At 32.6% G+C, this 24,050-nt stretch overlaps 2 protein-coding genes across 2 annotated transcripts; one reads left to right on the top strand and one right to left on the bottom strand.

Annotated features, from left to right (window-relative positions):
* The first annotated feature begins 1,021 nt into the window (after positions 1–1,021).
* LOC142630703 (uncharacterized) lies at positions 1,022–6,347 on the top strand. Its single transcript, XM_075804729.1, has 10 exons — positions 1,022–1,489; positions 2,313–2,408; positions 3,264–3,348; positions 3,612–3,733; positions 4,125–4,149; positions 4,248–4,331; positions 4,448–4,477; positions 4,567–4,669; positions 4,834–4,898; positions 6,018–6,347. The coding sequence occupies exons 1-9, from the start codon at positions 1,397–1,399 to the stop codon at positions 4,895–4,897; spliced, it is 702 nt and encodes a 233-aa protein (XP_075660844.1). The 5' UTR covers positions 1,022–1,396; the 3' UTR covers position 4,898; positions 6,018–6,347.
* A 2,282-nt stretch (positions 6,348–8,629) lies between these two features.
* On the bottom strand, positions 8,630–12,065 carry LOC142631263 (small ribosomal subunit protein eS7z-like). The gene is made up of 6 exons (XM_075805392.1): positions 11,947–12,065; positions 10,545–10,640; positions 10,366–10,439; positions 10,151–10,271; positions 9,246–9,428; positions 8,630–8,953 (listed from the first exon to the last, which is right to left on the bottom strand). The coding sequence occupies exons 2-6, from the start codon at positions 10,617–10,619 to the stop codon at positions 8,834–8,836; spliced, it is 573 nt and encodes a 190-aa protein (XP_075661507.1). The 5' UTR covers positions 10,620–10,640; positions 11,947–12,065; the 3' UTR covers positions 8,630–8,833.
* Positions 12,066–24,050: the final 11,985 nt, after the last annotated feature.

Here is a 24,050-nt window from a genome sequence, read left to right on the forward strand (position 1 = left end):
AAACAAATCATTTAATTTGCATTAAAGTTAAGAATAATTGAGATTGCATTAAATCTCTCTCTCTTTCTCTCTTCATTTTGGGACTCCTAATTAACAAAGGAAAAGAGAAAAAATTGTTATTAAATAGGCAAGTTAATATGGCAAGTAATAAATATTTCAACACGACATGTTATTAGAGCGTTTTTAAGATTTTAACCAATAGATAGCATTCGCATCCGGGAGCCAAAATGTAAAATGATTCTCATTGTTCATAAAAATGCGCAGGTTCTAATTCTTTTTTCTAAACTTCTAATCATGTGTTGGGTATTGTGTTTTTTTTTTGGGTGAGTTGAGCATGGACTCCATTATCAAAGTATAATTTTTTAATATTATTTTAATATAATGTATTGTAAAGTAAAGTATGAAAGGTAAGATATATTGTTAAGTGAGAATTTAAAATAAATAAAGTACATTTAAAAAATGCAATATATATATATATATATATATTTATATTCCCAAATGAAAACTTTTAGACATCTATGATCTAAAAAATTGTATAACTCTTTTTTTTTTTTTTGCTAATCAATTGTATAACTTTTGTTACGTTGAACTGTTGAACCCAATATATATATATTTTAAAAATTAGGAATATATTAAGGGAATGTGAATGGATTAATGGTGGTTTTTTGTGTTTTGATGCTAAATTATACCAACAAATATCTTTTAGAAGGCGGAAGTGAATGCCCTAATAGAAAGAGTGAAAAGGCAAACAACAACAACCACCACCACATTGTTCTCTAGTAGGAGGGTTTTAAAATGAGGGCGACCTAGTTATCATGACTGGAAACATTGTGCCCCAGCCCTACATCAAGACAAATGTCAATTGCATAATTGCGGAGGTCGGGATTGGTCTGGCTGTCCCAGAAAAAAACAAAGTACGACAAAATAATATGATAAAGTCAAGCTTAAAAGTAAAGTTATACATGTACTTTCTTTTTTAACAAATGATAAACTAATATATTTTATATACAAATCTGGACCTGTGGTTGATTGAATTCAAAATCTTGTTGTTCATCAAAAAATTCAAAATCTTGTTCCACTAAAAAACTTTACGAGCGTTATTATTAGGTCTGACTGTAGTAGCATTTCTTAACATAAACATAGGTAAGCTCAAATCCCCATTACAATTTGAAAATTTCTTTGCAAAAGTTACACTTTTTGGCTACCAAAACTTTCTGAGTTCTTTTTCCGAGTCTTCAATACTAAACAGTAATAATAAGATTATGGATCCCATGAATCCCAACCAGCAATCCAATTGAGCTTGAGCACCAACCAAGAGATCAGCCTAAGTTGAAGTTGTTGCATATCATATCTGGGATCGTATTCATATAAAATATTAAGCAGATAAGGAAAATAGATGAAGCCCAATTGGGAGCTTAAGAATTGCTGCAACCATGATCAAGTTGTGTTTCTCATCACTGTCTCTGTCTGCGCTGTTGTCATACTAGCGGTATCTCTCTCTCTCTCTCTCTCTCTCTCTCTCTCTCACTTCCTATTTCATTTTTGCTTCTCATACTTCTTGAGCAAAATCTTGAACTACGTTTGATCAGTGAGACACCCATATTTGGTTAAAGAGCCTAATGGTTTATTCTTTGTTGCATTGTAGTAGAGAAGTTGGAACCCATTGATCAAAATCCCTTTTTTTTTTCTTTAATGGGGTATGTTTTTGCCCCAAGGTTCCATTGATCAAAACTTTAAAGGGTGCCCATGTCACTATCAATTTCTGTTAATGTGCTTACCTCTTTCATTGAATGGTGGTGTTTTATTAAACTGCAAGTGGGTATTTATCAATTTCAATAAAATTCTGAGACCACCCCCTTTTTGTCTCTTGCTAGTTATATTTTAGTTTTGTTTCTTTTTACAGAATCTTTTTTAAAGTTTGAATCTGGGATGGAAGATTGTTAATGAACTCAAAGACAAAACATTACTCTGAATGCGTATAAAAAATTGCTAAACAATCCTAGATAGATAATGTTGTTGTACTGTTTTGCTATGCAGTATAAAGCTCTATCTTATCATAAATGAAAGGCAATTCCAATTCAGTTCTGGATAATACACTTAACCCATGGAAATTGAAAAGTTGGAATCATAAAAGTAAATCCAAGTTATGTGGTTTTCTGAAAACTGGACTTGACTAAAAGTTCAGTCAGTTTTGAAACAGAGCCAGTTTTTGTTATTTGCTGTTAGACATTGGTACTTGCTGGTATGTAATTCTCTTAGAATTTACTTTTTGAATGCCATGCTTAATGTGTGAATCTTTCTTATTGATGTAGTTGTGGAGAACATTTTTGCTGAAACCATTCAAGCTAGTCACTGTATTTCTTCATGAAGCGAGTCATGCTGTTGCGTGTAAACTTACTTGTGGCCATGTAAGAAGCTCACTTCTTTCCACATAATTTTATCTATGAATTTCCCAACACTCATGCAGTCATGGTGATATGTTACAAAAGAAAACCTGGTTTTATTATGATGGCTTATATGTTTTTATTTTTAGAGTTATTTGCTTCCGAAAATAACAAACTCTTCTATAGACTTAAGCAGCACAACTCTCATATCTAAAAGACATAGTGTTTGTGGCTAATAGTGTAAAGTAACACAGCAGGCTCTCCTTCGTTGTAATACAAAATTAAATAAATATAGGGACATCTACTTGCACAACCTTTATCCATTTACCAAAAACATTCATAGCAGTTGGCTTAAATGTCCAAGATTAAAGATGCCTTTTATTGATGCCTATGTAAACTCTTGATTTCATAGGCCGCTTTTCATACCTTTTAATGCTAGTAATAAATTTGGCACCATCAGTCTTTTATTGAGTTTCTAAGCCATGAAGTGGGAGAGGAGTAATTATAGGTGTCTTGGGATTTCTACTAAAACATACTATTTCTGCTTAGGCCTTTTTGGACTGGGTATATGTATCTAGTTGCATGTATTGATCTTCTTTTGATATGAGAAAAAAATGGCTATTTTCATTTTAATTTGGTGGGATACCTTCTTAGTACATAATGACGACATCTTGACATAAGATATGCCATCATATTTATAATACTCTAGAAGAAGCCATACAAGTAAGGTCTTTTCTGGACCTTGATGATTTTGTGGCTCAACAAAGCCTTCTGGTATCAATTTTTGTTGAGCATTGGGGTAAACATAGCATGGGAAGATTTTGAGCATCAACATCGACCATTTTGATTGTCAGCATGACAAAATATGGTTCAATGCAGGTAGAAGGGATCAAGGTTAATGTAGATGAAGGTGGAACCACACAGACACGTGGTGGAGTTTACTGGTTAATCTTGCCGGCTGGATGTAATGTTACCTGTCCTTAATATATTTTAACTCTTATTTAATAGCAGATATTACTCTTATGCAACAGCTATGTAGAAGTGTTCAAATGCATGCTTTGCTGTGACATATTGTTTATCCATGATTAACCTGATTCATTTTGTTTTGAATTTAAGTTTTAGAATCTTTGGGTTCAATACATGTTGTTTCTCAGTGCAGTTTTCCAATAAATAATTGGTAATTATGCAATCTTCTCTTCTTACCGTCTCCATTTTGTGGCATTCCAGATCTTGGTTCATCCTTCTGGGGAATGGTCTTGATACTTGCATCCACAAATCTTCTTACTGCAAGAATAGCTGCCGGATGTTTTCTTGCTGCACTTCTTGTTGTACTTTTTGTAGCTAAAAATGTGAGCACTTATGAACATGTAGATTTTCTCTTTTTGTTTAATATTCCATATGAATGCTGCACTGCACTGCACTTATGAAGGAATTTGGATTTCACATGAAACACAGCATTTCAAATGGTAGTTGAATGCAAAATTTGAAGTTGGGAACATATTGACGAAAAATGTGGAAAGTTTTCGTTCTTGACATTCTGAAGTTATTCTTTTGTATACCATAAAAAAGATAAAAATACCATCAAGACAAAAGAAGATGATTTAAATTGTTTTGAATGCCCATCAATTATCATGATTATTTTTTTTATTGCTTTAAATATTGGAAGTCATCATGCTTATCCTGTGGTATGACATTTTAATTAATTAATTTAATTCAATTTTCTTTTGGTCTTTCCTGCAGTGGACTCTTCGAGGACTCTGTATTGGTAAGTGTTTTCATAATTTAAAATTTGGCTTACTATTTTTTATACATGCCACAACATATTGGGTTCTATATGTTTATGTATTTCGTATTTCACCTCAGGGTTTATACTTTTCCTTGGTGTAATTTGGGCTCTACAAGAAACAACAAAAGTTCGTATACTGCGGTACATCATTCTGTTCATTGGTAAATGAAATTCTGCTGTTTTTCTTTCCATATTGTTCAGGGAATAGGATGATTGTACCTTTACACAATGTGATGGGGTGAAAAATCAATGCTTACTCAGTTTTATCAAAATGCAGGTGTTATGAACAGCTTGTTTTCAGTTTATGGTATGACTTTGGAATGAAACAATCAATTTAATCATTAATTTAATTGGCTGTGTATGGAAATATGGATTAATCTGTATGTAATTATGCAGACATATATGATGATCTAATATCCCGTAGAGTTCACTCTAGTGATGCCGAAAAATTTGCTGAAGTGTGTCCTTGCTGTAATGGTGTTGGATGGGGCATTATTTGGTGAGCAACTGAGCATCGTATCATTTTAGAAGAGTTGAAAAATTCAATTTTTGACTTGAATAGTTTTTGTTCTTATATCTTAAACCAATAACACAAGGTGCTCTTATGACCTATAATTATGTTTTATTGCTTCAATTTCTAATTGTGAAGAACTCTACTTTCAGGGGGTTGATATCTCTTTTGTTTCTTTGTGGAGCCATGTACCTTGGTCTTGTGATTTTGTCTTGAGGTACATCATGATTGCTCAATCCTTGAATTTTGTAATTTCTGTTGGCATGTTGTCTAAAACTTGTTCATATGTATGATTTTAGAAAATGTTTGTGATTGTCATTGGGCGATGTTCAAATTCACTATGAAAAGTGTCATTAGGGACTTTGAAACTTTTATAGTTGAAAATTTTCTATTATGCTATGTACAAACGCACAAAGTTGAGGTTGTTTATTGAATTAAATATAATATTATCTTGAACTTGATTATAGGGTTGAAGAAAAATGGAGACTCATTTAAATATTACCAACATAAACATTCATCCTTTTTCAACTGCTGTGAGAAGCACTTTCAGTTGATTATGTTTCCTTGCCATATCACTATCATGTCACTTGAGATAATTCCTTTCATTTATTCTCAGAATTTATATTGCACATTCACACCTCTTAATGGCTATGTTGAGGACATTTTGTGACTTGAGAACATTTCATTTGTCACAACTATGTTTGATTATGATTTTAGGTTATGGCTTACTGAATGATGTTTAGTGAAAATGGAAAATCATAGGGAACTATACATTTAAACATCTTCATGTTGCATAGGTTCCAAAAGCTGCTAGTTAACCCAAAATGTAATAAAAACTCAATACAAATGACCACCATATTGCACTGTGCTGAAACTCTCTTGGTGTGAACTATTGAATCCTTTAGTGCTGTGATATTAGTATATTACGCTTATATAATAGAAAGACAAAAATATATGAAATTATTTTGCAAATGATTTTGTGAATCATGACATCTAGATGCCCATGGACTTGAATTGATGCCAATTAGCATCAGTGTTTTTATAACAATAATGTTTCAACTGGATGGAACAATGTTTAAATGTGTTTAGTTCTGATAAATATTCCTATTTTATTGATGACTATTCAGCATTTATGTATGATCACTTTTTTTTTTCTTTTTTATATAGGAAAACCAACAGTAATTTAAATTTTTTGCTATGTCTAATCTCATTCTGAATTGGCGCAACAAGGATTCTAATAGATTAGCAGCATGTTGTCATTGCCATTATTTACGTTGTAATATTTAATGTATATATGCTTCTATACATCACAATCACTTTTGTTGCAACTGTACAGGATGAAAGTTTCTGGTTGATACCGATGTCTTGTTCTTGCATATATTCGTTGCTAAACATGATCTCATTTTTTGTTATTGAGAAGACGTTCTAATCAAGCCAGCTTCTGTAGCTTCATTCTTTCCACCCTTCTCTTGTGGGTTGGTATATCTGACTTATGTTAACTATGGGAAATGACATGTCAATCGACATACTTTTCGTTAATTCATAGTTCAATACCTTAGAATTTAGCTTGGAACCATGTAGTATATAGAATTGTGTTTGTAATTTTATGCTGATGTTTTGCTATTTAACTACCATGTTATCGGTATTTTCATTTCATTGTTCTCAATGAGTGTGTTGGGATGAATTTATTTTCATTGTTTTAAAAATAAGCTGTGTAGAAGTACATTTATACCCAGAAAAGTGAGGTTAAACCATTAAAGGGTAAAAACAAGCTAGCATTTTAAGTTGAAAAAAAACTGATAAGAACCATAGAAACTGCCAATATTGGGGTCATTCTAGCAGAGACTTGTATCCGGATTGATGTTTTATGCCAAAACAAGAGCAACAGGACAGTCCCAACTTTGGTGGAAATTCTGCAATTGAGGGTAATCTGTGTCGGGACTTGGTATGCAAAGTTCATAAGGCTGTATATCCTGTTACAACTCATCCAGGACATGAAATTGCTGAATAGAGTTCGTTGTTACTGTTATTTTCTCCTCTCGTTCTAAATAAGGCATGTCTAAAACGGAAATAATAATGTCCATGTTACTTCCTAGGGTTCATCAAAAAATGTTACTTCCTAGGAAGCATGGGTGCAAATTCGGATTGGGGTGTGGTTACAAGTGTAGTGCAGTGATTCAGCAATTTTTGAAAAATTAGAGTATAAGTGCGGCAAGATATGTTTATTAATAAATTTATTTTTGTTTATATATTTTTCTGTATTGTTAAACATATTTTTTTATATAATGGTAAACATATACCAATTTAAGAGCAATAGTAGATGGAGTGAATCTAAGGGAGAGTTGTGGGTTAGAGAGAGAGAGAGAGAGAGAGAGAGAGAGGAGACGAAGAGAATGAGAGTCAGAGAGAGTTTGAGATAAGTTTAGAGTTTTTTCTTTAAATTAGGATGTCAAAACAATGTATTTTGACAAAAAATTTTACCTTTTTTTTTAAAACACTTATTTAGGCCCATATTGGTTTGATTTGGGGCCTATTCTAGCCCATTGTGGACTGTATCGGCCCGAATGGAAAAAAAAAATCATCACAGACACGCTTGTAGTTGCGTTGACGGTCACACGACGTGTCCATGCATATTAGACTCGGGTGTGCTGACCTAATCAACGCACTCGTGCTTTTCCAAGTTACTTCCATCTAGCCATCCATGGCCATAATTGTTTCAGTATACAAGTGTAGAAAATAGCAAAAAAGGTATCCAATAATAAATTTTAGCGTAAACAATGGTGAGTGCGTACTTTTGGGTTAATGATATCAACTCATGACTTTTAAGATTGATTTGAGATTTTATTAGTAGATTGATGATGTGGCAGCATATTACCCATTTATTTTGAAAGAATGGTGGAGATTTGAAGAACTTTACCTTGTAGAATACTCTAAGAACTCTAGAGGATTTAAATTCATCCAAGATAAAGATAAACTGGATTCAAATCCTCTAAGATATTCTACCAATAGATTTTTTTTTTTTTTTTTAAATCCTAACTATTCTTTTTTGATTTAAGAGCTTAGATTCTGCCATGATAGCATTCCACTAACAATGCTCTTTTATGTTTTGTTTGCAACATTATTTTGTTATTGGGAAATGTTAACCAATGTCCTAAGGACATTGGTTTAAGAACTATTTTTAGAAATATTTTTATTGGAAAAATGATATAACAATAAATGTTGTTGATAGTTTTTATATTTTTCATGAAAGTAGTGTTAAAACTTTTTTATTATGATTTAATAACAATTGCCCTAAGGGCATTTGTTAACATAACCCTTTGTTATTTTAAGATTATTGTATGTTGAACACTAACATGACAAAATCTAAACCCTTAAATTATAAAAAAAATAGTTAAAATCTAAAGAAATCTATTTGGTAGAAGAATCCGGATAAACAAACCATTAATTAACCTTTACTTAATAAATCTCATGTACATGCATGTGCATATGCTGTTGTGTATGCGTTAACATAACCCTTTGTTGTTTTAAGATTATTGTTTGTAGAACGCTAACATGACAAAATCTAGACCCTCAAGTTATAAAAGAATAGTTAGGATCTAAAGAAATCTATTTAGTAGAAAAATCCGGATAAACTAACCATTAATTAACCTTTACTCAATAAATCTCATGTACATGAGCGTGCAAATGCTGATGTGTAAGCTGAAATTTGTCAAATCATGCAAAACAAAAGTGATCCCAACATCTGGGAACTACACATGAAGAAAACTTCAAGGTGTACAAAGGTATTTCCAAGCCAAGCACAATTACTACCAAACTAGGTGCCTTTCGAGAATTATACAAAAATCATCTAGTCCAGCTGCGAACAAAGCCAGATTGAGCTTCCTACCAAGGCAAAAGTCAAGTTCATATAACAAAAAAGGTCGGCAGGTTCCATCATAAACAAAAAAGTGAAGGAAAGTACACTTGCATATAAGAGAATGATTTACATAAAACCACCTAAATTTTGGTCATAACCATACCACAAAACATAAATCATATCATAATGGTGAAAATAATATCCATCACTAAGGTTTCCTGCTTCTAAGCAAACTCAACAACAAAATTTTGGAAAGTTGAATTCAGAGTTCTTGGTTAATGTTCAAAAATGCCATTCTAGGCCTCTGTTACTTGATACTCAAACACAACATCTTTGCCAGAGAGCTTCTTGTAAACTGCAGCAAAGGAATCCAGCTTGTACTCAGTGTTGTTTCGTTCTTTAGGATCCAAGAAAACCTGTCCACAAAAGCATGATTGTTGGATAAATACTGGAATTAAATGTAAAAAACATATCACCAGTACATTAACCAAGCTGACTCTAACCATTGCATTAAAATCATATCCCATACTTTTTTCTTTTTTTTTGGATAAGTAATGAAAACATTAAGATGCCATACTATTCACTAATCTTCTCCAAATCAAAATCAAACCTTATCTTCATATTATAATTTGTTACAAATTTGTATAAACAACTCCCAACAATAAACCAAAAGAAGTAATTTGCTTGCTATGTGGCTGTAGTGGTCACCTTCATTATCTTGGATCCATCATGTCTATATCTGACACGCTTCCCAACAATCTCAGCAGGCAATACAATATCCTCCAGCATTGCCTCGTGCACAGCAGTGAGTGTGCGGTTGCGAGGTCGTTGAACAGCAGAACCTTTCTTTGGTGGCCTCAATGTCCTCCGGGTGGCAATAAGGATCACATTCTGCAAGGTTTTAAAGGGAGTAAAATCACTAGAATATCAACACCATTAACCTTAATATATATACTAAAAGGAAAACAGCTTATTTTTCAGTTTTTTGAAAATGTTGTGCTTAGAAAAATGTGATGTTTAAAAAAGATGTATATCAAAAAAATGCGGTTTGATAATGGTTCCACATAATTACATGGAAGTCCAATGGCTAGTTAAATAATATAAACAGAAAAATTTAAAGTGGCTGGCTAAAAATCTGTGAGGAACAAAAGAAAGAGCACACAAGAGAATATAATTAAAAAGGGAGCACAGAGAATGACAGGAAAATAGAAATCTCAAACGATACTGTCAGAAAAAAAAAAAAAAAAAAAAAAAAAAAAAAAAAAAAATCATTATTTGGAAAAAAAAGTTTTTTTTTTTTTTTTTTTTTTTCAAAACCAGTTTGGAGAGATATCTTGCAACCTATTACAAGGTGATTCAATGACCATCTGCATAGATTTCAATCACATTACCCATTAAGTTATTGACAACAATTAAATTGCTCCTGTGATTAAAAGCACATGGATGGTCATTTAAATTATCATGTTAGTGAGTCAAAGAAATTTCTACCAAACTGGGTTGTTTGTCCTTAACTTCGTATGAATTAAAGTTTCTTCCACAATGGCAATGTGTTGGACCAAAGGCCCAAATGAAATTGTAAGACAACCAAATTATAGAAAGTCATTTTCATTCACCTTTCCGCTGAACTTCTTCTCAAGCTCTCTTACAAGCCTAACATGAATCTTGCGGAAGGCTTTCCTCAATCTATAGGGAGTATGGACAACAACAGTCTTTCTGTCCCCAACATCGATTGGACTATAACAGAAAAGAAAGAATACTAGTCACTTATAAGGCAGAGAACCAAAAGCAAGTGGTTAGAACTACATATGGTGCAATATAAAATACTTACGCTGCAGAGTCAATATAGAGATCCTTCAGGTCACTTTGCAGCTCCTGGTTGGTATGTTCCAAATCAAAGAGTGCCTGCAGGGATGATAAATAAAGTGCACAATCAGATGCCAAAACATTTGGAAGGGACTGTCAAGTGCAATAACCTAAGGAAAATCTTATAGAAGCCAGTATAACAACCTCTGTAACCAACTCTTCCATGTCAGTGAGAGAAGCATCCTCAGCTTTACTGATCTTCCTCCTTGCAGAATACATGTTGACAAACTGGTTTAACAACTGGCACAAAAAAGAGTGATGTGCATGAGGGATTTAAAATGTAAGGAAATATATTAACTTAAAATGAAACCTAATAGAATAAAATAAAAGGGACCTTTAAAATAAACTTATTTTGGGATAATCTTTGATGAACATACTGAATACTGAACAGATATATATTTCAAATTAGATAAAGATAAATTGAAGATAACATATAGCCCTACAAACCATCACCAGAACCACCACTTGTCAATTACCACTAAAAGAATTTAAAACAAAGTACTAGTAACTAGTTATTGTCCTACAAAGCCCATCCCTAACACCAAGCATCAGGGTGACAAAACAATGTGGCTTCTTAAGCGCTTGTTTGGCACAAGTTTTTTTTTTTTTTTTTTAATTTAAAAAGAGGTTATTTACCTAGAAAAAAAAAACGAAGTTTAAAAAATCTAGGGGGTGTTTGGTACATGTTTTCAAATAACAATTTTTAGTTTTTAAATAAAATTACACGTATTTCCACACATTTTTTAACCCACGTGTATTTCCAAAAAAAATTTTTAAACTTGAAAAATGTTGTTTAAGCACACATATCAAACGAGCCCTATACTTTGAAAATATACCGTTTGGGGTTAGTTATGACTTATGAAACAAGCACTTAATTAATTCACACCCGCAAAAGGGCGGGCTTTGATTGTATCACTCTCTATGTACATTGTCTGTCTGAACAGATCATGTATCATATGTTAAATGCGGGCATTGGTGTGAAAGTGTGCACATTGTGGGTTGAAGTGGACCCCAAAAAGTGTGAAACAATAATTTCCAGACAAAGATTAGCTCCAAACCAGTTTGGACCTATCTGTTCCTACATAAGGATGGCCTCTTCAATTGCCACATAGTAGGTTGTAGGAAGATAGCTCCAAACCCGTCTAGAGCCAAACTTTTTCCAGAAAGTAAATGTCACTTTTAACAACATTGTCATATGTAACCACAACATTGCCATAAGACTGCAATTGTCACAAAACTTATTACTACTACTTGGGTAACATTAACATCACAGAAAAAAAAAAATCTAAAATCGTATTATGATAATAAAGGCAAAGGCAGAGAATTCGGGACCAATCCGAAGCTTTTTTAGGACCCAATTACGGTGTGAAACTAAAACTGAATCTAAACCCAACAACATAAGATTAAGATTTATATATGAGAAAACACAAGGAATTAAGAGAATTCGTTTCTCGGGAAACAAACAAACAAACATACAAACATAAATACATACAGAGAATAACAAAACTGATTCAGAGATTGTAGATTAATGGGTTTTGAGGCGCACCTGAAGGGTAAGGCGACGATATGAGTGCGAGCGAAATTTCTGAAGCTTAAAACAAAACCTTTTGGTTTTGGATGATAAGAGAGAAAACCCTTTTCCTAGGTTTGGGGTTTATGGATTCTTTTGTGAGATGGGTTTACCTTTGAATTGGGTATTGCATAATTTGGGCTTTGGGGCAAGCCCAAAACCCATTCTACTCTTCAATTGTTTTCCACTATCAATTTTTGTTTTTTCTTAATTTTTTTTCAAACTTCCTTCTTCTTCTTTTTTTCTTTTTTTTTTTTTGGCCCAAAACTAGACTCGGGTCCATTAATCAAATCCGAACCCAAGATTTTTTTACCTGCATTAAAAACGGGTTGATCCATATCTTTTTTTTTCGGAGTTGGGTTGATCAACCTGTCTGACTCACAAGTTGATCTGTTTTTTTAATCATGCTAGTAGATAAGTTGGGTAAATTGGTTTAAATGTTAAATTATGTAAATGTAATATGAAGTCAACCATCCAAAAGTAATGACTACATTAAATTAAGTAACAACCACCAACAAGTTTTATTTCTTGTTTGACTATGGGCCAATAAGATTTAGAGAAATTGAGCTTACAATATAAATTTTGTGAGTATCAAGTGGCTTACATTAAAGCAACATCTCTACATTCTTTGGCGTGATAATAAAGTTCTTAACATTGGTCTAAATCCCAAATTTATGCAATAAAACTCATCAGATCATTCCCATTGCCAATTTCACCTACTACAAGTGAACTGCAGTGTCTCGTAAGTGGAACAAAGTTTGTATTTGAGAAGAGAGAGTATTAGGGATTAAGAATCAAATGGTAATTAAAAAAAATATCTCTTTCTTCAAAGGCGTCGAGCATGTTTTATATATATTCTAGAAGTTAATGTTATTGTGCTACTACAACATGTTGATACCAACAGTTGAATAGAAAAATTGATAAGGAAAAAAATTTTCATATCAACAAAAACGTAAATATGAAATATCAATTTTTTATTCAATTGTTCATATCAATGTGTTGTCACTACAAAAACAACTGGTCTACAATGACGCTTTAAAAACAGGGCTATACCTCCTAAAAATGTGGCTATAGGTCCATTTAGTCTATAACCGCGCTTTTAAGCATGGCTTATATATTGTGACAATAGATCGACAAGTCTACATCAGCGTTTGTTCAAATACGACTATATGAGTTATTTTAGCCGCATTTAACAAATGCGGCTATATAAATAATTTTAGCTGTGTTCTTAAAACACGGCTATAGGTCTTCAACCTACAGCCGCTTTTTTAAAACATGGCTATATATATATATATGTATATAATTTGACTATAGCCGCGTTTATAAAACGTGGCTATAGGGTTTTTTTTTTATATATAAAAAATCTATTTTATACCGAAACACAAATATCAAAACAAAATTCAATTAGCTTTCCAGATCACAAAATCCTTTATTCTTGAAGTTTATGGAGACGCTTTCACATTAACCTAAAGGAACTTAAAATTTTAATTAGAGAATTCTGAAATCAATAAACTATTATACACACCATTTTCAATTGCACGCTGAGAGTGTTGGGCAAAGAATGATTTCTCAAGGCCATTCCAAGAGATTAGAAGATGCTCAATCACAAGTAAGGGTGGTAATTTTTATCCATATCTATGATTCCATCCATTATCCACCTAATTTGGATAAGTCTTTACCCAATCCATTTGAATATTTGGGCTAAATGGGTAAAAACCCATTATGTTATTTAATTATAAGGGTCTTAATGGATAAATCCACTAATACCCACTAAAACCCATCTAAAATTTAAATAAACAACATAAAATCTAAATTTCTAGAAAATGACCAAAATACCCCCAATACCCAAAAAATGACCAAAATACCCCCCCAAAACCTAAAAAAATGACCAAAATACCCCCTGAAACCCAAAAATGACCAAAATATCCTTGAAACCGAAAAATTACAAAATACCCCCAAAACCCAAAAAATGACCAAAATACCCCTAAAACCTAAAAATTACCAAAATACCCCCCCAAAAACCTAAAAAATGACCAAAATACCCCTGAAACCGAAAAAGTATAAAAATATCCCCAAAACCCAAAAAATGACCAAAATACCCCATTTGCCACCCCTAATCACAAGTTTCCATTAGTTTGATGAGTCCCTTGGATCTAGTATTTTGTCATTGTTGCCAATTACTTCTAAGGATGCACATGCTTTCATCTTGTCAAATTATTATCTGCCACTAAAGATACACTCTTGCATTGGAGATAACGTAAACTTCTAGTAGCACAATAACATTAACTTCTGGTTGGTGGTTTCACAGTGATTGGAGATCATGGTTTTGAAACCTGGATCGTTACTAGAACCGGACAAATAAGAGGTTCAAGGTTTATAAAGTTGAACCGAGGCTGGACTGTAATGATGTCATAAATCATTTAATAATAAAATATATAATATAATAATAAGAAATCTTGACATGAAAAATATATAGAAATTAAATAATTTTCAAGTATATTATCACAAATTTAAATAATAAAAAATAATAAAATAATAAAGCATAAAACAATACATTAAAATTACAATTAATCTTTCAAGTATTTAGTTATAATGATTATTTTATTGGTATGTTTAATGTTTTATATAATACTTTAAAGTAAATAAAGAGAGGTTATTTTTTTGAGGAAAAAAAAAGTATAAAAAAAAAAAGCTGAATCAGCAAAAATAAAAATATAAAATTTTCAACTCATTAAAATCAAATATCACTACTCATAATCACGTCACCTGGGGCCTAGGCCAAGTCTCAACATTGGCCTTTTAAGTTTAAACTAATGGTAATTTAAATAAATAATGAAAAAAGCCAATCTAATACAGTTTTCCAAGCAATCTGATAAACTCATTTCCAGTCCTTTACTTTGTCCTCCAAACTCACTTCTCAATATTCGTCTCTTCCTCTCCCCCACTTCTCTGTCTCTGTCTTCTCCAGTTCCTCCAAAAATCTGCAACAACAAAGTCTCTCTTTTACAGGTTTGGTCTTCATTCACTCTACCTCTTTCTCTCTCTGCCTCGCTCTTTCTTCTTTAAAGAATAGATCTGGCGAACGGGAAACCGTTTTATATGAAGACCGAAACTATTCATCATCACTTTTGCTGTGAAATTTTCCGGAGAAGTAATCGGCAAACCCGTGTTTGGTTTCGAAAACCGCACAGTTTGACCGCGGTTCAAGGAGTTTATTGCAAAAATGGAATTTTCGGTTTAGTAAGTTTAAAAAACCGAAGTGTTCACAGGTTTTCGATCAATCCGGTCCGACCGTACGGTTTGGTCCGGATTTAAAAACCATGTTGGAGATAAATTTTCCATGTGTTATATTATATTAAAATTTTGAAAAATAATAATCATTTTATAATGGTGGAAAAGAAACCAAAAATAAATAAAAGAAATGTCAAGGTGGGTGATGTTACTTTAATACAATAATAAACAAGAAAGAGGATATCATATCCAACTTAATTAAAAAATTAAGGGTCCGTTCGGTTAGAGGAGTGGAAAAGTAGGAGGATGAAAAATTGTGGGAGGATGGAAAAGTGGGAGGATGGAAAATATTTAGTTTTCCCTCTTGTGTGTTTGGTTGGAGGGGTGGAAAAGTAGGAGAGTGGAAAAGTCTTTTGTTTGGTTGGAGAGAAAAAGGGAAGGATGAAAAATGTAATTTATATAAATTGACTATTATACACTTGTTACATAATATGTAAGAAATAGATTTATTTGTACTCATTACATAATATAAAATTTATCTCATCATATATATAAATTTATATTATTATAATGTAAAAATTATAATAGTGTACATATAAATTTAATTGGGCAAAGGATTTTGTAACCAGCAAAAAGGTGGTTACAAAATTAGGTCACGTTGAAAAAAAAAAAAAGATCAGGTCACGTTGAGAGAGAGAGAGAGAGAGAGAAGAGAATGTTGAAAAAAAATAGATCAGGTCACTTTGAAAAAACAGAAAAGAAAAAAAGAAAGAGAGAGAGAAGAGAACGTTGAAAAAAAAAAGGTGGGAAGAGAGCATTTTTATAAAAGTGCTATTATAGCACTTTTCTTCCCAGGTTTTCCTCCTGATTTGGGAGAAAAAAAAATATGGGCCGGAGAGAAAACTTTCTCATGGGTTTTCTCTCTTTCCTATTTTCCTTCCCTAACTGAACAGTGGAAAACAATATTTTTCACCCTATTTTCCTCTCTCTATTTTCCATCTTCCCTATTTTCACCCCAAACGAACGGACCCTAAAGGAGGCAGATTTTGACTAAAGAAGTTTGAGCCTATCACAAAATTCAGCTAGAATTTAATTTTACTCACAAGTACTCTAATGCTAAGGTATCACTTGCCTAAACAATACTTAATGGATGGAAGTATGTGTTTTCCTTATAAAAATTCCTTTTAATTTGTGAGAAAACGACGCATGATTATACGCAGGGCTATGAGCGTGAATTTCAATCCAGAAATCGATTGAAAGTTAATTATTATTGTTTTTCTTTTTCCTTCTTATGAATTGTTCTTATCAATAGGTTTTATAATTTATATGCTATGATTTTTATTATCATTATAATTTTTTTATCAAGTTGTGCTCATCCCAAAATTAGGGGTTAAATTACACCACCACCAAGTTCCTCATGGGATTATAACAATTATAAATTTATAATGGTCTCCATAGTCCATGCAAGGATAACAAACTAATTTCAAAGAAAATGGGAATTGATTGTAGCTGAGTTCGAGGACAGCTATGCCTCTAGAATAGAGAGAAGATAAGGAAATTGAGGATTGAGATAGGAAGTAGATTGAATCAGTGATAACTTGCCTGAATTGTTATTGATCATCATCCTAGCCTTTATACAAGAGTGCTCTCCCTGTTTCACTTCTTAACTACCTCAACTCTGCACTGGCTAACCTAACTAACCCTCAACCTAACTAACAGCAGTTACAATTAACCAAAGTTAAGGCCCTAATTAACTAGTATAGTATAGCAGCTAATATTAGCAGCTAATACAACCAATGGCCTTATTCTAAACAGCAACCAATCCAATACAACAGAGAACACAATAGCACAGTAAGAGTAAATCCTAACACTCCACTAGCATGCAACCTCCAATTGGATATAAGAGAAAAAGAAGCACCAATTTCTATCTATACCTAATGAAATTCCTGCATGTTTATATATAAATCCTCAATATTTCTTTATGGAGTGAAATTCACATGAGTTCTACCTCTTAATTACTTGCTTTCAAGGACAACAACTTCTCTAGTTAGATCAACAAATCCAATTCCCATGTAAGTTTTTCTAAAGTCTCTCCCTACTTAACTATGCTTTCAATTTTTTTTACAAAATTTTTATTAAATTTGGATTGTTCTTAATTGTTGACATGGGGTTCCGTTTATCCCTACCTTCAAAATTCAAAAATTTTTTTTTCCCTTGGATTGTTTTTAGTTATTGAATTTAGAGAATGTTGTAATTTTTTTTTTTTTGTTGGAGACCAAGACACTAATTGTTTTTTGGTGTAAGTGGGGATTGAACCACAAATTTTTTATTCAACTATTAAAAACTTTACCAGTTGAGCTAATTGAAACCCACGAGACTGTTGTGATTGTTTAAAGCTTAAAAGCACAGTATTTTATATTAACTCTATTTATAAGTGACAAATATACAGAGTATTTACTATTCACAGATATTATTAGCTACTATTATTTTTCCGCAAATTACTGCGTACGTTTTATAAGTTTATGATTAAAAAATACACGCATCTTCAACTAATAATAATGATGGGAGGTATTGAGAAGAGCAGCAAGAAATATAGAGAGTTCAGTCTCTTCACGCTTCTCTTCGACAGTGACAAATGAGAGGACGGTCGGATTGGAGGATGAATCATCAATAATGACTGAAGAGTGCTTCTACCTTCGGTTTCTACGTTTGTGTAAACTAATAAATTTCTCAAATCAAAGAACCCCATAATATGCGTTGCTGGTGGGGGTGGTTCTACTAGTCAGCCATGGCCCATGGGCAGAGCCAATCACTGCGGTTTTAGGACAATCCAAACATTCCCACAATATCCTTTTATTTTATATCCTAATCACAAATTTTTTATTAATTCATAATAAATTGGGGGGTGGCCCCCTCTCCTCCAAAATTTTAAAATTATTTTAATACTATATATAAATATTTAATGTTTTAATTATTAACTTACAAAAATGAGACTTGACCCCCCAATATTTGAGCTAGTTCAATAATTTTCTTTAAAAAATTATCAAATTGGTCTAGTGTTATAGAGAATTTTTTTTTTTCCCTTTCTCACATTCATTTTTTTTATTGTAAGATGTGTTATTGTGTCTATTAAAATTTTGAATCATTCGTATCATTGAATACTTCATTAGTTCAATTAAAAATTTTTTACTCATTTTGGTTGATAATTTGGTTACTTATATTAAAAAGAAAACTTTAAGAATTCACTATGGAGAATACTAAGTTATATGTGTGTATAAATATTTGTGCGTGTGCATGTTTATGGAAGTTTCTATAAGCTAATAAATTAGTATCATAAATTGGTGCCACCAAATAAAAATTTATGGCTACGCCCCTGGACATGTGTCACTGTCATACGTGATGCAACAAATTTTATTATTAATAAAAATAAATAAATAAACAAAGTGAGGTATTATCTTTAATCTGTACAAATGGGTCATCCTATAAACAAAGTGAGTGATATCTTGAATGCAATATTATATAAAATACGAACACTTTTGATTCACAGGCAACCAAACTTGCCCTAGATGTTCTTTATTTAATTGAATTTTCTTGTAGGGAAAATAAAATTCTTATACACCTTTTTTTTTTTTTTTTTTTTTTGGAGAAGGAAATTCTTATACACCTAAGAGTAATAGCACAACAACTTTCTATATATGTTAGAGCATTCACAGCAGTGGAGCTAAATAGCTATATTGCTATTTTAGCTCCACTCAAACCACAAAATCTCATACACAGCAGTGGAGGCAAAGCTAAATTTTTTTAGCTTTGCGCTACAGTGCTCATGTATCAATACATGAGCACTGTAGCTGAAAGTTATAAAAAAAAAAATACTATTTTATTCGGGTTTGATTAAAATAATTCAAAGCCTCTCTCTCTCTGTCTCTGTCTCTGTCTCTCTCTCAGTCACTCTCATCTCTGTGCTCTGTGCACTGAAGCTTTCATCTCTCTGAACCTCATCTCTCTCAACTCCGAAGCTCGACGTCACCGACCCACTGCCGATCAGCCTCAGACTCACGCCGCCATCCGCCTCAGACCCACGCCACTGATCCGCCATCCGCCTCAGACCCACGCCGCCGATCCGCCATCCGCCTCAGACCCACGAGTAGAGCGATGAGATCGAAGCCAAGAGAGATGATTGGCGCAAGTCTCGTCGGCCGGTACCGAATCGGACAGAGTATTAGGCATGGGTTTCGGTTTGGCTGTGTTGAATCCACTGTGTTGCCTTGCTCCGATTTCGATCGTGAAGGACAGAGCCACGCCGTTGGCAGCAAAATCGGGCGGTCCGTATCAGTTAAGGCTCGATTCGTCAGTGAAGACCATGAAACCGTGCCCCTCGGTGCAGGTATCGTCCACCGATATTGAATCGGACAGAGTATCGGGCATGGGTCTCGTCCACCGATACTAAAATCGTGCCCCTCGGTCTTTGTGTTGATTTTTCTAAGTTTTTGTTTTGTTCTTCTTCTTGGTTTTGATGGGATTTGATGGCACGGTGGGTTGTGGTTGTACGGTAATCAAGTAGAAGATGAAAAAAAAAAAAAAAGAAGAAGAGAGGAGAAAACGAGAGGGCTGGAGGCAGAAAGAAAGAGTGAGGGTGGGTTTGGAGAAAGGGGAAAGTAAAGAAAAAAAAAAGGAGTGGATGGAATGGAAGATAGTGTGTGGTGGACAAAATGCAAGAGAAAAAAAAAAAAAAAAAAGAAAGAAAAGAAACGGATGAAAGAAAAGCAAAGAATAAGACATGTCAATTTAAAAATATTTTTACAATATTTTCACAATAAATTTTTAAGTAATTAGCTAATATTGGTGAGTAAAAATATAATTTTAGTGGCGGGATCAAATTAGAATTAGTAACAATTTTCCATATAAGATTTTGTTATGATTCTCGTGAAAGTATTGTAAAAAATATTGTGGATGTAACATTTTTTTTTTGAAAAATATAATTCTTGAGAATAAATAGAAGAAGAAGAAAAAATAAAGATTGTTGCGGCGGCGGCGGCGGCGGCGGCGGCAGTGGTAGTGGCGGTGGTAGCAATTGCGGTGGCGGCGGCGGTAGTGGCAGCGGTTGCAGTTGCGGTTGCGGGTAGTTGTGATTGTTGTTTATTGTAGTAGATATATTATTTTATTGTATTGGATATATTATTTTATTGTAGTAGATATATTATTTTATTGTGATGTTTATATTATTTTATTGTGTTGAAAGCTAAAATAGATCCACTGCTGCAGCATGTTTTGTAAAGTGAATAGGTAAAATAGATAAAGTAACTTTTTGTGGAGCTAAAAAGCTAAATTTTTAGCTCCACTGCTGTGGATGCTCTTAGTGTCTAGCGTTTTTAATGCAATGATTAACCTGTGATTTTTCTAGATTCTTGTAATATTTCTCCTACAACAATCAGGGATCAGATCGATGTACAACATCCCATCAAAAAAGAAAAGAAAAGATTGATGTACAACTTGCACGTTTCCGCATGTCAGTGAAGCATTGAAACCATTATGGATTCTCGTACTTTAAACATTCTAGGAACCTCCATATGTTGATAAAATTAATTATAGTATTTTATTCAGAAAAAAATTAATTATAGTATTTTAATTTTTAATAACTGCTAATTGATTAAGGAAAGTGGTAATTAATATGAAATATGAAATATTGTAGTTAGAACAGAAAATTGCATTAGATTGAAAACTACAACAATTTCTACTCCATTGTTTTCTTCTTTAAATTTTTTTTTAGAAATATGATTAAATAAGAGAGATTTCTTTTAGAGAGAGTTTTTAACCTCCACTCCTAATAAGCGCTTTTTATCATCAGATCAAGAGAGAATTGAATGTAATAAAATAATTCTTAACAAATAATTTTTGGTTAAATAGAAGCAAACAACATTTAAGTCATAGATAGAAAATCACCTAGATAGTTGCGCATGCTCTTTTTTTAAGAAAACTCTTTATCTTTAAAATTTCTTCGAGTACTTGTCTAGGTGAGTAAATATTATCATTGTGCACAAAAATCAAAAAAATAAAATGGAATCACAGTGTGAAATTAGACTTAAATTGAAATTTAGGCTGCATTTATTTTGGCTAAAAATGGATTTGGGAAAACAATTTACACCCTGCTGTGTGTTTGGTTGCACATGAAAAATTTGGTCAAATGAAAAATCATTTCTGTTGACTGTAAAATGAGCTTTGTTGAAGTGTAAAATAGATTACAGATCTATTTTACCTTCAAACCATTTCCAGAAAAAAAAAAAAATTATCCAAACTGCTGAGTTGAAAATTATCCAAGCTTGGTTAAAGTAACTGAGTTGTCCAAGATCTTTCATCTCAAACTGTTGACTGAGAAAATTCTTGAGTTTTTGAATGCTACTGAGGTTATCACCAGTTATGATCATATCATCCACACATAGGAGAAGCAAAATGGTGCATTTGTCGGTGCGACGAAGAAATAAGGCAAAATCATAATGACTGGCAATGTAACCCAAGCGAGAGATGGTGGAGTTGAACTTGGTAAACCAAGCTCTCGGAGCTTGTTTAAGGCCATAAAGAGTACGTCGAAGGTGACAAACTTTGTTTGATTTAACAAAGAGACTAGGAGGAGGTTGCATATACACTTCATCACTTAAATCCCTATTAAGGAATGCATTTTTGACATCAATTTGAAAAAGGTCCCATTTACAAACTATTTGTAAATGGCCACCGTTAGAGAGAGAGAGAGAGAGCCGCCCATCGTCAGAGAGAGAGAGAGAGGCCGGTCACCTAAACTTGAGATCGACTCCACCGCCGTTGGGACCATGCCTCTCACCGCCGACAAGCAAAGATCGACTCCAACGCTGTGTGATCTCATCTCCGCCATGTGATCTTGCCTTCGCCTCCGTTGCGCGATCTCGCCTCTAGATCGAACCCAGTCGCCTTTCTCTCTTCCTTCTTCTCTCAATTTGACCGGATTTGATGATTTTTTTTTTTTTTTGGGTTTTGTTTCTTTTGTGTTTCATTACTAAGAAATGATGTTATATATTTGTTTGGAAGCTGAGAAAATGTGAGCAACAAGTAGAAAATGTGTTTTCTATAGTATTTTCAAGAACACAACCAAACACTAAAAAATATTTTTTAAAGTATTTTTTAAAATACCACCAAACACCTGAAAATATTTTCTTTTTCAAAAAATATTTTCACTTGAAAATATTTTACACTTGGAAAACATTTTACATAAAACCAAACGCAACCTTAATTTAAAAGCTAATTGGATTTTATCGCTTTTGGCTTTAAATATATATACAGTATAGGATTATAAAGCATTCTAAAATTAGTTAACATTCCGCATGAGGCCTCACCTATTATCAAAACTAGTGTGTAGCCCCGGGCATATGCACGGGTACAATTGAAAATAATCACAATTATACGGTTCAACTTATACTTTTTTTTAGAAAAGGTTTAAATTATACATAATATTAGATTGCACTTTTTTAAAAACCATACATTTCTAAAATATGTAATGTTTTCTCATATAATATATATAATTTATAATTTAATTGGTTTTAGACTTTGATTTTTGCATTCAGTAATTCACTTGCCACAAAAATTAAAAATTAAATGAGACACATGGCACAAAATTGAGAATCCAATTAAAATCTAATTGGATTTTCTCTAAACTTTGGCTATTAAATGACCACATGATAATTTTTTTATGGGGAAATTGCACTTTGCCCCTCTTCAATCCCTTAAAATTTTGTTTTTAACAAATTTAACCATTCTGGTGAAATTTGATATTCTTCATGTGGTGTCATGTATGCACATGCAGAGGTCATGTGAGTTGCATGTGACATGCTTTTCAGTTTAAGTTAACAGTTCAATTGACGATAGGATGAAAAGTGACACACATGTTATGTTTTAGGGTAGTAATCATGTATTTTGAAAATTCAGCATCACAAACGTAAGTGATGGTATAATTTAGGGTGATAAAGTGTAATTGCCCTTTTGTTTTCTCCCTATTAATTTTACATTAAATGCTAACAATTAACTAGTTTGTCAAAACATACCAACCACTGAGATCTAATTTCTCAAGAACTTAAACAATTAAGGCTTTAAATTCAAAGTAACATTAAATTATTAAGAATCAAGCATCTTTCCATTCTTCGCTAAAAAAGAAAAAAGCATCTTTCCATTCGAATAGCATCTGGGATTTGCACTAGTGTTTCTAGTATTTTAGATTATTTTCCCCATTTTTGTGTAGTTTTTATTTTTGGGTGCTCTTGAGGAAGTTGGTTGTTTGATCAAACTTGATTGAAGAGCCTTGTTAGGGTTGTGTGATCATAAGACTGACTCCCTTGTTCAGTTTATGAGGAAAAATGTAATCAACACTTGACATTTGGTATGAAGTAATGTTTTAAGATTTTTAGGATGTTAAAAGATTTATACATTTAGTTGAAAATTACATTAGGGAATTAGATTCCAAAAGTATCTAAATTTTCACTCAATGCCATTTTGTGGGAACGTGGATTCCCTTTTTTAAAAAGTGAATATCCACATTCTCATTATGCCTAGATAAAATTACATTTTGTATAAACTTACAAGTTTACCCATTCTCCATACCCTTTAACCAATCAAAAATTATTATCAATTTAAATAAATTTTTTATTATAAATGTCATTTAAAAGATGTTATATTATAGTTTTATTAATTTTTTTTTATGATTTATAGTTTATATTTGTTTTCTCATAATTTATTTAGAGAAAAGTTAAAAAAAGGCTTGGCATTGAATTTACAAATCAAATGTTATTTTGGAAAACATAAATAATTCTTATAAGATTTTTCAAAAAAAT

Source organism: Castanea sativa, chromosome 4 (assembly GCF_040712315.1).
Source record: "Castanea sativa cultivar Marrone di Chiusa Pesio chromosome 4, ASM4071231v1".
In the NCBI taxonomy this organism is placed as follows: Eukaryota; Viridiplantae; Streptophyta; class Magnoliopsida; order Fagales; family Fagaceae; genus Castanea; species Castanea sativa.